This window comes from Drosophila sulfurigaster, chromosome 3, assembly GCF_023558435.1.
Source record: "Drosophila sulfurigaster albostrigata strain 15112-1811.04 chromosome 3, ASM2355843v2, whole genome shotgun sequence".
NCBI classification, from domain to species: Eukaryota; Metazoa; Arthropoda; class Insecta; order Diptera; family Drosophilidae; genus Drosophila; species Drosophila sulfurigaster.
The window spans coordinates 14,316,176-14,329,513 of NC_084883.1; the positions used below are offsets into that span (position 1 = coordinate 14,316,176).

The 13,338-nt window shown below is 37.0% G+C and overlaps 4 protein-coding genes across 4 annotated transcripts; all 4 read left to right on the forward strand.

The window, feature by feature from the left end:
* Positions 1 to 78: 78 nt before the first annotated feature.
* LOC133844063 (endoplasmic reticulum metallopeptidase 1-like) lies at positions 79 to 2,346 on the forward strand. Its single transcript, XM_062277891.1, has 7 exons — positions 79 to 199; positions 271 to 425; positions 498 to 881; positions 940 to 1,305; positions 1,362 to 1,508; positions 1,574 to 2,068; positions 2,135 to 2,346. The coding sequence occupies exons 1-7, from the start codon at positions 148 to 150 to the stop codon at positions 2,276 to 2,278; spliced, it is 1,743 nt and encodes a 580-aa protein (XP_062133875.1). The 5' UTR covers positions 79 to 147; the 3' UTR covers positions 2,279 to 2,346.
* Positions 2,347 to 3,162: 816 nt separating this feature from the next.
* On the forward strand, positions 3,163 to 6,383 carry LOC133844062 (endoplasmic reticulum metallopeptidase 1-like). The gene is given in 12 exon segments (XM_062277890.1): positions 3,163 to 3,220; positions 3,282 to 3,946; positions 4,008 to 4,092; positions 4,150 to 4,270; positions 4,337 to 4,491; positions 4,551 to 4,670; positions 4,672 to 4,935; positions 5,001 to 5,129; positions 5,131 to 5,367; positions 5,425 to 5,571; positions 5,630 to 6,127; positions 6,184 to 6,383. Coding segments are annotated over 12 exon segments (2,604 nt in total). The 5' UTR covers positions 3,163 to 3,199; the 3' UTR covers positions 6,346 to 6,383.
* A 669-nt stretch (positions 6,384 to 7,052) lies between these two features.
* On the forward strand, positions 7,053 to 10,229 carry LOC133846007 (endoplasmic reticulum metallopeptidase 1-like). The gene is made up of 10 exons (XM_062280705.1): positions 7,053 to 7,097; positions 7,157 to 7,812; positions 7,866 to 7,950; positions 8,009 to 8,123; positions 8,181 to 8,335; positions 8,398 to 8,782; positions 8,843 to 9,208; positions 9,277 to 9,423; positions 9,489 to 9,987; positions 10,051 to 10,229. Exons 1-6 carry the CDS (start codon positions 7,077 to 7,079, stop codon positions 8,689 to 8,691), a joined length of 1,326 nt encoding a protein of 441 aa, XP_062136689.1. The 5' UTR covers positions 7,053 to 7,076; the 3' UTR covers positions 8,692 to 8,782; positions 8,843 to 9,208; positions 9,277 to 9,423; positions 9,489 to 9,987; positions 10,051 to 10,229.
* Positions 10,230 to 10,702: 473 nt separating this feature from the next.
* On the forward strand, positions 10,703 to 13,145 carry LOC133846006 (uncharacterized). The gene is given in 3 exon segments (XM_062280704.1): positions 10,703 to 11,337; positions 11,401 to 11,713; positions 11,716 to 13,145. Coding segments are annotated over 3 exon segments (1,566 nt in total). The 5' UTR covers positions 10,703 to 11,071; the 3' UTR covers positions 12,703 to 13,145.
* Positions 13,146 to 13,338: the final 193 nt, after the last annotated feature.

A 13,338-nucleotide genomic window follows, 5' to 3' on the forward strand; every position in this document is an offset into this window, starting at 1 on the left:
TCACACATGGCTCGTGGATGTAAGTTGTTTTGTAATGCGGAAAATAAATTGTTCATCTATATAAATCAATTTATCAGTACTACAAAAAAATACATCAAACACCCTTTTGCTACAACTGTTGGAGAAGAAATTTTCCAATCAGGAATCATGCCATCGGATACGGATTTTCGACAGTTCGTAACATATGGCAATATTCCAGGTATCTATAAAATTATCTTTAAACTTCTTTACAAACATCAACATTAAACCCTATTTTATCTAATATTCCAGGTTTGGATATGGCTCAGTGCTTTAATGGCTATGTGTATCACACCGTATACGACACAATCGATGTAATTCCACTTGAATCCTTCCAGAATACTGGTGATAATATTCTCAGTCTAGTTCGCGGATTAGCTAATGCAACCGAATTATATGATATTTCGGTAAAGACATGAATTTAATTAAGAGTTTCACAAAATTTTAATAATGTTCCATTATCCACATTTATCATACAGGATCAGAAAACTGGACATGCTGTCTTCTTTGATTTCCTGGGTCTTAACTTCGTCCACTATTCTGAAGCTACGGGCGTCTATTTGAACTTTGGAATTGCAGGAGCTGCTCTCGCATTAGTTTTCCTCTCTATATGGAGAATGTCAGATGTTTCACAAGTCTCTATTTGCCACGTGATATTGTGGTTTATTCTTGTGATTGTTATTCAAATTGTTGCCTTCGCACTCGGATTAGCTCTTCCAATCGTTACCGCATACGTGATGGACTCCCTTGAGTTGTCTCTGACTTACTACAGTACGCCATTATTGGTAATCGGATTGTATGTCTGCCCCTCACTTATTGGACTTAGTTTACCCACAACTATTTATTATACTCTTCAACGTAACGTAAGTTTCTTTCTTTGCTCGATTGATTTTCACATAATTTATATTTTTAATCTTTTAGGACAAACTCTCCACACCTTACCATCTTCAGCTTGCTTTACATGGTCAAGCTGTAATCCTCGCTCTTCTAACCATATCTCTTACAGCCTTGGGAATTCGTTCTTCATATATTTTAATGATACCACTTGTTTTCTATGCGGCATCATTGACACTCAATCTGTTGACTCCAATGCACGACAAAGGCTATGCTTGGACAGCTTTTCTAAAAGTTAGCCAAATTATTCCTTTTCTTTATATCAGCTATATATCGTATCTATTCGTTGTCGTTATGACACCAATGGGCGCCAGAGCAGGGAGTGACTCTAACAGAGATTTATACATCGCCGGAATGTCGGCTGTAGGAACAGTTCTCTCATTTGGATTCTTGGTAGGTTAATTATGAAATACACAAACCTGACTATCACTATTTATTTAATTATGTAGGTCCCACTGATCAACACTTTCCGTCGACCAAGTTTAGTAGTATATGCTCTAATAGCAACTACAGCTCTTTCTGTGTTCTTAGCCAGTAGTACACAATTGGGATTCCCATATCGTCCACGGACAAGTGGCCAACGAGTTGCATACTTGGTGAGTATTTCGGCTTAAAATATATTGCAATTCATAACCTATTATCATATTTTTCGAAATTTCAGCACGTGCGCAATAAGTTCTATGAGTATGATGGATCTCTTAGTAAGGATGAGTCTGGTTACCTCTTTATGTATCAGGATCGGCGCAAGGAAACAGTCCTTGAGGGCACAAATGTAAACTTAACTGGTTTAGTCAGTTTACAGTCTAGATGTGAAAAGTACATGATGTGTGGAATGCCGTTGGACGAACGCTATTCTCAACAGAGATTGCAAAGCAAATGGATGCCACGTTCTAATCCAATTATAGCTCCAAGATCGACTAAACTGGAATTACTTAGTAAAACAATTATTAATTCAACGACATGTCGTTTTGAGTATAATTTGACAGGTCCTCCTCAAATGGGTCTGTTCTTTAAAGCTTATGATGATGTCACAATAACAAATTGGTCATTTTTAGAAAGTTACTTGAATAACCCTCCAGTATACCCATTATCGTATCATATATTCATTAACTATGGAATTGACAGTTCGCCAATCAACTTCTTTGTGGAAACTTCAGTAAGATAATAGACAATAGAACATTTTTATGTTTTATATGTTTAATTAAATTTTGTACCCTTATAGAAAAATAATGGAGACTTCGACGTACCTCTATTTCAACTTGGAGTGTCAGGACATTATATTGGCGACAACGTTGATGAGGAATCTGCAGACTTTCGATCGAAGTTCCCCGCCTTTGCTATTCAAGCCGACTGGCCAGCATCATAAGAAAGATACATATTTTAAGGAAGCTAATAAAAGCAATGACACACACTCCAACTAAAATAAATAAACTTATTGTTTATTAAGCAGCTGTTTCTCTCTTTATTAGTGAAATTAAGTCGGATGAAATGAATTTTTATGTTAAAAAGTACTCGATTTTGAGATACTTACTAGTCATTTTTGGAGACTTCAAACTATTATTTTGTATTCAACATTTTGGCTTGTAATATTTACATTAGAAGTTCTTCGATAACTAAACGAATATAATCATTTTATTGTCAATAGTAATATTATCAAAAATAATAATTCCTTTAATGATATTTCATAAACGTGCATTTTCATTAATAATAATAAGAAATTTCAGCTCGAATGCACGTATTGACATATATATTACAAAAGTGTGTAATATATATGCTTTATGGGGTCGGAAATACTTCCTTAATCTACAATACCCGTATACCTTATGGCGTAGCAAATATAAAAAAATTAACAAAAATTTTTTATGGTAGTATTTCTTCAAAGAGGTTAAAGACTAGCATTTGGCTTCACGTCATGGAACCCGCAATCTTAATGTTTTGAAAATTTGATTTGATAAGTGTACAAATATCGATGGTAATAAAAAATCAATTTTATCGGGCAAACTCGACTTTTATTTGTGCAATGTGGATGATATCTCGCATAGAGAACAATTGTACCTCGCTTTTTGGCAGAATAGACTTGATTTGATATTGGTTTGCTTCGAACCACCCTCGAACTTTAACTCATTAGCCTTGATTACTTTTGGTTAATTGGTATCATAATTTGTATCCAAAACTGTTATACTCTTGACACTATGATTTATTTCCTTGGCAACCTTAAGTATAAAAGCAGTCTGCTCTTGTCGATCCTAAGTAGTTCTCACTTTAAAACTCTTGGATTCACATCATAATGGATGATTCAGAAAATCTTGTAAGGAAGAACATTATTTTTGTGAATTAAACTACAATTCTAACCAATATATTTCTTATAGATCGAGGAAGAATCAAAAAATAGTACCGTCAATAATGGCAATAAAATATTATCTCGGCTCTTTGCAACACTTTCGGTGCTTTTTTGGGTAATTCTCTTCTTCGCCGTGGTAATTCCTCTGTTTTATAGATTACCTAAGGCAAAAATGATGGAAGACTCTGACAAAAATGTATTTATCGCCGAACGTGCATACAAGGATCTGTATAGTCTATCTAATATTGGCACCAAATTAGTCGGAAGCAAAGAAAATGAGATTGACGCCGTAGAATTTCTTTTAAAGCAGCTGAATCAAATTAAGGAAGATTCATTGAAAGAATATTATGATATTGAAATTGACTCATCGCAAGCCTCTGGACAGTACTTGCGTGGAAATTTGATTATGCTATATAAAGGCGTTCAAAACATTGTTGTAAAAATAAGTCCCATAAATAGTACGAGTGAAACTTTCCTCCTGGTCAACAGTCATTTTGATTCAAAGCCGTTCACATCGTCTGCCGGTGATGCTGGATTCATGATAGTCACTATGTTGGAAGTCCTACGAGTAATTGCTACATCGAAGCAACCCATTGTTCATCCAGTCGTGTTCTTGTTTAATGGAGCCGAAGAGAGTGGACTTCTAGCGTCCCATGGCTTTATTACAACACACAAATGGGCTCCATACTGCAAGTGAGTTTCTATGCTTTGCTCAATATGGAATAATAACAATAAGTCAACCTTCTCACTATAGGGCTGTCATCAATCTTGATGCCGCGGGCAGCGGAGGTCGGGATATACTATTTCAGAGTGGCCCCAATCACACGTGGCTTGTAGATGTGAGTAATTTTACAAAGTCAATATAAAATTTATATTATAATTAAACAATATATTAGTACTACAAAAAATACATCAAACATCCTTTTGCAACAACTATGGGTGAGGAAATTTTCCAATCGGGAATCATGCCATCGGATACCGACTTTCGGCAGTTCAAAACATATGCCAACATCCCAGGTAACTATACTATTTTATAAACGTTTCCTTACAATTGTTAATTTAAATATTTTTTTAATCAAATAGGCTTAGATATGGCTCAGTGCTTTAATGGATACGTATATCACACCAAATACGATACTATCGATGTGATTCCTGTTGAGTCTCTACAGAACACTGGTGATAATATTCTCAGTCTGGTCCGAGGACTAGCTAATGCCACGGAATTATATGATACTTCAGTAAGGCTTTGATTTCATCGAAAATTTAAAAAACGTTAATGAATGTCTCTAACTAACAGGCTTACAAAACTGGTCATGCTGTCTTCTTCGATTTCCTGGGTCTCTACTTCTTCCACTATTCCGAAGCTACGGGCGAGTACTTGAACTTTGGAATTGCTGGAGCTGCTCTCGTATTAGTTTTTTATTTCAATATGGCGAATGTCAGATGTTTCGCAAGTGACAATTTGCCACCTGATTCGGTGGTTTATACTTGTGGTTATAATTCAAATAATTGCCTTTGCACTTGGATTAGCTCTTCCAATCGTTGTCGCTTACCTGATGGACTCCCTCGGGCTATCACTGACTTACTACAGTACGCCTTTATTGGTAGTCGGATTATATGTGTGCCCCTCACTTATCGGCCTCAGTTTACCCACAACTATTTATTATACTCTTCAGCGTAACGTAAGAATCATCCTGTCGCTTTCTTAATTGATTTCATATACTAATTATTAATTTAAATTTTTCAGAAAAAACTATCTTCACCATACCATCTTCAATTGGCTTTGCATGGTCAAGCAGTAATCCTCGCTCTTCTAACCATATCTCTTACAGTGTTGGGAATTCGTTCTTCATATATTTTAATGATTCCATTAATTTTTTTATGTGGCATCACTGACTCTTAATCTGTTAACTCCAATGCACGACAAAGGCTATTCTTGGGTAGCACTATTGAAAATTAGCCAAATTATTCCTGCGCTATATAGCAGTTATATAGCATATCTGTTTATTGTCGTTCTGACTCCAATGGGCGCCAGAGCAGGAAGTGACTCTAACAGAGATTTATACATCGCAGCAATGTCAGCTATGGGAACAGTTCTCTCTTTTGGTTTCTTGGTAAGTTGTCTAATTATAAATCTTTCTAAAGTTGTACTATTTATTTTTTTTATGAAGGTCCCACTGATCAACATATTCCGTCGACCAAGCCTGGTGGTTTACGCTCTATTAGCAACTACAGTTCTTTCTGTATTCCTTGCCAGTAGTACTCAATTAGGATTTCCATATCGTCCAAGGACAAGTGGCCAACGAGTTGCATACTTGGTCAGTGTTTGGTTTCTCAATTGAAATTCATTTTATGTAATTTTGATCGATATTTCAGCACGTTCGCAACAAGTTCTATGAGTATGATGGATCTCTTAGTAAGGATGAGTCCGGTTACCTATTTTTGTATCAAGATCGGCGTAAGGAAACAGTTCTTGAGGGTACAAATGTAAACTTAAGTGGCTTAGTCAGTGTAACGTCAAGATGTGAAAAATACATGATGTGTGGAATGCCATTGTATGATTCCCGTTATGTCCAGCAGCGATTGGATACCAAATGGATGCCTCGTTCAATTCCAGTAACACCACCAGGATCGACCAAATTGGAATTGCTTAGTAAAACCATTATTAATTCTACAACTTGTCGTTTTGAGTACAATTTGACAGGCCCTCCTCAAATGAGTCTATTCTTTGAAGCTTATGAAGATGTCACAATAATAAATTGGTCATTCCTAGAAAGTTATTTGAATAACCCTCCAGCACACCCATTAGCTTATCACATACTTATTAACCAAGGAATTGACAGCTCGCCGATGAACTTCTTCGTGGAAACTTCAGTAAGTTACAGTTGATAAAACTTATGATTTAAATATATTTATCAGTATCTTATTAGAAACATAATGGAGACTTCGGCGTACCTCTATTTCAACTTGGAGTGTCAGGACATTATATTGGCGATGACCTTGATGAGGAATCGGCAGACATGCGAACCAAGTTCCCCGCCTTTGCTATTCAAGCTGACTGGCCAGCATCATATGAAAGATATAAATTTTAAGCAAGAAAATAAATACAAATATTGGTTTCTATTACAAGATTTTCGAAACCCTTACTGTGTGGTAATATGTAGAATGAAAAGTGATAAGCGGGGTTTTTTCTGTTAAGCATACGAATATTATACAACATTAGCAACAGGCTAATTAGTTTATATTGGCCTATTGATAAGATTTATATGTCCTCACACAGTTACAATAATTCCACATATACATATATGTTTATATTTTGGAGATAACTTACTTGCAGGTATTATTAAGTTTGTGTTTCTTGGATACCTGAATTTAGCTTAAAATTCAATAAATAAAATAATGTATAATAATAATTTAAAATATGCATATTTTAATAGTTGTCTTTTATAATTGTGTCGCTTATATAAATATATACATATGCTATATTTCATTTTCATTATATTCAATAATTATTTATTACACTTAATATTTACTTTAACTTCCGTAAAGATTTTCTAAAAATTTTTTATATATAATATAATCAACATTTGATTTTTTTGACCAACCCTCGAATTTATAATTTAATGTTGTTATCCAGTACCAATACTGATGTTGGTCATATGTATTTCAATCAATCAATTTATTGGTATCATAATGTTTATCCACAACTGTTATACTCTAGATCGTTTACGATTTATTTCCCTGAAACATTCCAGTATAAAAGCAGTCTGCACTAGCCGTTTTTAGCAGTTGACCCATTAAAAAATTTCGGTTTCACTTCACGATGGTTGACGCGGAAAAACTTGTAAGAATACAGAGTTTCATTATACTCCAACCAAATTTCAATCAAATTGTTTTCAATAGAATGTGAGAGGAGCCAGTAATGGAACCGGAAATAAAAAATTACCCTGGTTCTTAGCAACTAGTTACCTGTTGTTCTGGGGAGTGCTTTTCTTTGCCGTGGTAATTCCATTGTTCTACCGATTACCCAAGGCAAAGACAATAGAAGAAGCCGCCTCAAATGTATTTATTCCGGAACGTGCTTACAAGGATCTGTATACTCTATCTAACATTGGCACCAAAATGGTTGGAAGCAAAGAGAATGAGATTGCTGCTGTAGAGTTTCTTCTAAAGCAATTAAATCAAATTAAGGAAGACTCATTGAAAGATTATTATGATATTGAGATAGACTTATCACAGGCATCAGGACAATTTACTTATTCTGATCTGATTATTATGTACCAAGGTGTTCAAAACATTGCTGTTAAAATTAGTCCAAGGAATAGCACAAGTCAAACCTGGTTACTGGTCAACAGTCACTTTGATTCGAAGCCAGCTACACCGTCCGCTGGCGATGCTGGATTTATGATAGTCACTATGCTGGAAGTCTTAAGAGTGATGTCAACGACAAAGCAAACATTCGAACATCCTATCGTCTTTCTGTTCAATGGAGCTGAGGAAAGTTACTTGCTGGCTGCACACGGTTTCATGACTACTCATAGATGGGCGCCATTCCTTAAGTAAGCATATAATTTTGTGTCCTTGAACACTAACATAAATAACCTTATTATAGAGCCTGCGTTAATCTTGATGCTGCAGGCAGCAATGGACGGGAACTTCTATTTCAAAGCGGACCCAATCACTCTTGGCTAGTAGATGTAAGTTATTCAACTAAAAATCAAATATTGAACAAATATTCAACAATGCAATTTGCAGTATTACCATAAAAATGCCAAACATCCTTTCGGAACAACTTCAGCTGAGGAGATATTCCAGTCTGGTATAATACCATCTGATTCCGACTTCCGAATTTTTAAAGAATACATGCCAGGTTGGTAATAAAAGTTTCATTTAACGCGTGGATACTTTATTTTTGTCTGTCATATAGGTTTAGATTTGGGTCAAATTATAAATGGTTATATATATCACACGAAGTATGATTTGGTTGAATTAATTTCGTATGAATCCCTGCAACACACTGGAGATAATGTGCTTAGTTTAGTTCGTGCTTTGGCAAATGCTCCTGAACTAAGAAACATAGAGGTAAACAAGTATTCATATAAAAGAGATAATGTAATAATATATTTTACATCCTATTTTCTAAGGCTCACAAGTCTGGACATGTTGTCTTCTTCGATTTTTTGGGACTCTACTTCTTTCACTATTCGGAAACTACGGCCGAGTACTTGAACTTCGGAATTGCTGGAACTGCTCTCGTATTAGTTTTTTATTTCAATATGGCGAATGTCAGATGTTTCGCAAGTGACAATTTGCCACCTGATTCGGTGGTTTATACTTGTGATTGTGATTCAAATTATTGCCTTTGCTCTCGGATTAGCTCTTCCAATCGTTGTCGCATATGTGATGGACTCCGTCGGGCTATCACTAACATACTATAGCACCCCGTTATTGATAATCGGATTATACGTGTGCCCTTCACTTGTTGGCCTTAGTTTGCCGACAATGATTTACTTCAGCCTACAGCACAATGTAAGTACCTTCCTGAATCGTTGGAATTTTATAATATTTTTCATTATTTCAATTTTTTAGAATAAACTATCTACACCATACCTTCTTCAATTGGCTTTGCATAGTCAAGCTGTAATCCTCGCTCTTCTAACCATATCTCTTACAGCTTTGGGAATTCGTTCTTCATATATTTTAATGATTCCCCTTGTTTTCTACGTGGTACCATTGACACTTAATCTGTTAACTCCAATGCACGACAAAGGCTATTCTTGGGTAGCACTATTGAAAATAAGCCAAATTATTCCTGCGCTATATAGCAGTTATATAGCATATCTGTTTATTGTCGTTTTGACTCCAATGGGCGCCAGAGCAGGAAGTGCTTCTAACAGGGACTTGTACATCGCAGTATTGGCAGCCGTAGGAACGGTTCTCTCTTTTGGATTCTTGGTAAGCCAACAAGATTGTATATATCTACAGTTTTCCTAACATGTACATACATACATATATTTAAATAGACACCACTGATTAACACTTTCCGGCGCCCAAGTTTTGTGGTATATGCTTTAATAGCAACTACAGCTCTTTCTGTGTTTTTGGCCAGTAGTACACAATTGGGATTCCCATATCGTCCAAGGACAAGTGGCCAACGAGTTGCATACTTGGTAAGTATTTTGGGTTAAAATATATTGCAATTCATAACCTATTATCATTTTTTTCGAACTTACAGCACGTGCGCAATAAGTTCTATGAATATGATGGAGCTCTCAGCAAGGATGAGTCTGGTTACCTCTTTTTTGTATCAGGATCGGCGTAAGGAAACAGTTCTTGAGGGTACAAATGTAAACTTAACTGGTTTAGTCAGTTTAACGTCAAGATGTGAAAAATACATGATGTGTGGAATGCCGTTGTATGATTACCGCTATGTGCAACAGAGATTGGAAAGCAAATGGATGCCGCGGTCAAAACCAATAACACCACCAGGCACGACCAAACTGGAATTACTTAGTAAAACTACAATCAACTCTACAACTTGTCGTTTTGAGTATAACTTGACGGGACCTCCTCAAATGAGTCTATTCTTCGAAGCTTTTGAAGATGCCACAATAACAAATTGGTCATTTTTGGAAAGTTATTTGAATAACCCTCCAGCATACCCATTAGCATATCACATATTCTTTAACTACGGAATTGACAGTTCACCACTAAACTTCTTCCTAGAAATTTCGGTATACTTCTAAAATTCATTTAATTTTCCTCCAACATAACTGTACAACTAGTTTTTATTTCAGAAACTTAATGGAAACTTTGACGTACCAGTACTTCAACTTGGAGTTTCAGGACATTATATAGGGGATGTCGTTGATGAGGAAACTGTAGACTTTCGATCTAAAATCCCCGCCTTTGCTATTCAAGCTGACTGGCCAGCATCATATGACAGATATAAATTTTAAACTTGCAAAAAAAGAAAGCCTCTTAAAGACAAATGTTAAATGTTATACTTTAAATCACTTAAATAAACGCAGTTTTAATCACAGTTGTCCTTAAATTTAAAATGTAGAAGAGTGAATATTAATTGGTACTTTCCCTCGTATTCATTAGTGGTATATTGATATATAAACCAAACACAGCTGTTCATTGGTGCAAGCACAACCCAGGAATACCAACAGTGTGGCCATCTAGTTTTGAACATGTCAAATTTGATAAAATTTAATTTGATTCATTAAACAATTATATTTTACCGAAATTTAAAAGAACCAAACTAACAAGTAACTGTTTTGAAATGTAGAAAACAAAAAATCATGTTTGAAATATACAAATTATCGATTCACTTATTTTTTGGTATATTTTGGATTTCTAACGTATGTTTTTCCAGAAAGAGAATCGATTAAAATCGAATCGTTTGCAACCCTATCAACCACTATCGACCAGTCACCAACTGCCACGTCAACAATTAACGAAAACCCATTCAAGAAGCTCCACGTCCGTCTTAGTTCAGACTTTGGTGCGCAGAATTACAAGGTGATTGAGACAAATTGCGTGAGATTAGGTTGAAGAAACCTAGGTATACAGTGTAAAGGCAATGACGAAAATTAAAACCACAAAGCAAATGGTCAACGAAGCGGCAGCAACAAATATTGTTGAGACATCGCTGCAAATGGTTTAACTCAAAAGATATAATCAGATAAAGTTCAGAGCTCACGGCACAAACATCGCAATTAAATCAAACAAAAGAGTTCTATAAAAATGAAATTTTAATTTTCATCATCACATAAATATTTAAATAAATCAATAATCTAATTTTATATTAAAATGGCACCAGCCAACGGAGTTCTGTTAACCAAGTGTGTGCCTCTTGGATCCACATTAAATTTAAACATATTGCCCAAGTTGCGTCCGGCTCCCATAACAGCTGTGCTGTTAAAGGGCAGCTCGTCGCCATCCAGTTCGGGCTACGCTTCCTCATCCAACAACAGTGTGGCGGATGAGGACACAATGGCATCGAATCCCACTGCGCCCGTCAAGGCGAAGAAGCGTCGTCTGGACCATTTGTCGTGGGAGGAAAAGGTGCAAAGAAAGTAAGTTTTTATACGAGATTCGCTCAAAAACAAATGGCTAATGACACCCTTTGTTAACTTTAGGAAACTAAAGAACCGCGTGGCGGCACAAACAAGTCGCGACCGGAAGAAAGCACGTATGGAAGAAATGGAATATGAGATCAAGGAATTAAATGAGAAAACGGAAATATTGCAAAACAAATGCGAAAGCTTGCAGAGCATCAATGAGTCGCTGATGGCAAAGAACCAAAAGCTCGACACAGAAGTAGAACTCCTGCGACAGGAGCTGGCCGAAATGAAGGAGATTGCAAAGAACAACAACACAACGAGAAGCCATGGCAACAGCGAATGCGGCACAAATGCAGGCGCTGAGGGCTGTGCGTCCACAAACACTGGATCTGCAGCATCCAATGCTGACCCTCTGCAGCAGGGTACACAAGTGGACACACAGTCGTCAGCGCGTGTTTTGGTGCCGACAATGTTGCGCCAGGAGCTGAAGCAGAGCAACAACTCAACGGCCTCGCTCTGGAGAATTGTGGCGCTCTGTCTTCTATACAAGACATGCTACTCGTCGACGATGAAGAGTTCGATGCGCGACGACTTGAAGAGCTGGCAGAGAGCCTGCTCGCAGATATCACAGCAGAGCTGGAAACAAGCGGTGGCCAATGCGACCCGCCTGCTCCCAAAGAGGCAAGCGAACCTGAGCGACTGCCTGGATCAGTGGTGGGGACCACAGCAGAGTGCATGGAATCCGGCGGAGATAGAGTTGATGGCCTAAATAGCGAAGAGAAAGCGACGACGACCATTGAAAATAGCAGCCCAAGTGTGCAACAGATGTCACACATAAATGGAAACCTACAAAACAAGACGACAGCAAAAGCGACAACGCCAACTACAATTTCAGCAGCTACATTTTTACAGAGCGCAACACCCGACACGGTTTATGGTACCTATGATGCCAAAACCAATTCCATAACGATAGTCATGGATGGCGATGCGGTGCCAGTGAACGAGGCCGTCGAGGTAATCTATGGTGAGGGTGTGAGCGCTGGTGATGACACCACTGATGTTATCATGAAGTGCCCACCACCAGCGACCTCACCCTCACAAGTTTATCTCAACGTGATCAATGCCACGGAAGATTCGGATGATGAAACCATGAGTCATTTGAATTTCGAGCCCATCAATCGATTCCTTTGCCCGCGTGTCAAAGCCATTTCACCATTGGCGAAGTCACCAGCGCAATCGATGCATTCGGCCACCTCGGATCATGGGTATGAGTCAGTACTGGGCTCACCCACATCAACGACGCTGGCCAATTTGGACACAGATGACGATTTTCCCTGGGAGAGTAATTTCGATGAATTATTTCCCAGTTTGATTTAAGTTTGCTTCGTAAACGTTCATTTGATGTTTTTCACATTGAAAAATGTGTTGGATCCAACAAAACAATATCTCTCTTAATTTGTTAACTTATGTTTAATATTGGCCGGCCGCCCTCATTTATGTAAATTGTTTAAGCTCGTAGTATTTAAGCTATGTAATTAAGATGTAGCTGTTGAAAATGGGAAGAATCCCATTCAAATTGTATAGAATTTTGTCATCGAAGGCTTTATATGATATTGGACTTTGACAACAAAGTCCCCAGTTAAGTTTGTAAGTTTCTATTTATATGTAACACCCGTCATTCACATAGGCTAATAATAAGAATACAAAAAAAAAAAAAAAATTTTGTAATTTTAATATTTTCAATGTGCTCAAAGAATTATCCCAAATCATGTATACAACTAAGTGTATATTTTCAAAATATATGAACACCACAAGCGGAATATCTTATTTTTTACTTGGGTTCGTTGGCACATTTTTGCTGGCTTGTTGATGAAATTCATAAATAATAGATTATCGAAATCGCGCCACTCTTGATGACGTCATTACACAAGCAAGTTTAAATACATATATGCATGTTATCAATTGTGTTTACGTTTGGGGTTAGTCCAGTGCTGCCACCCAGTTCACAAACAT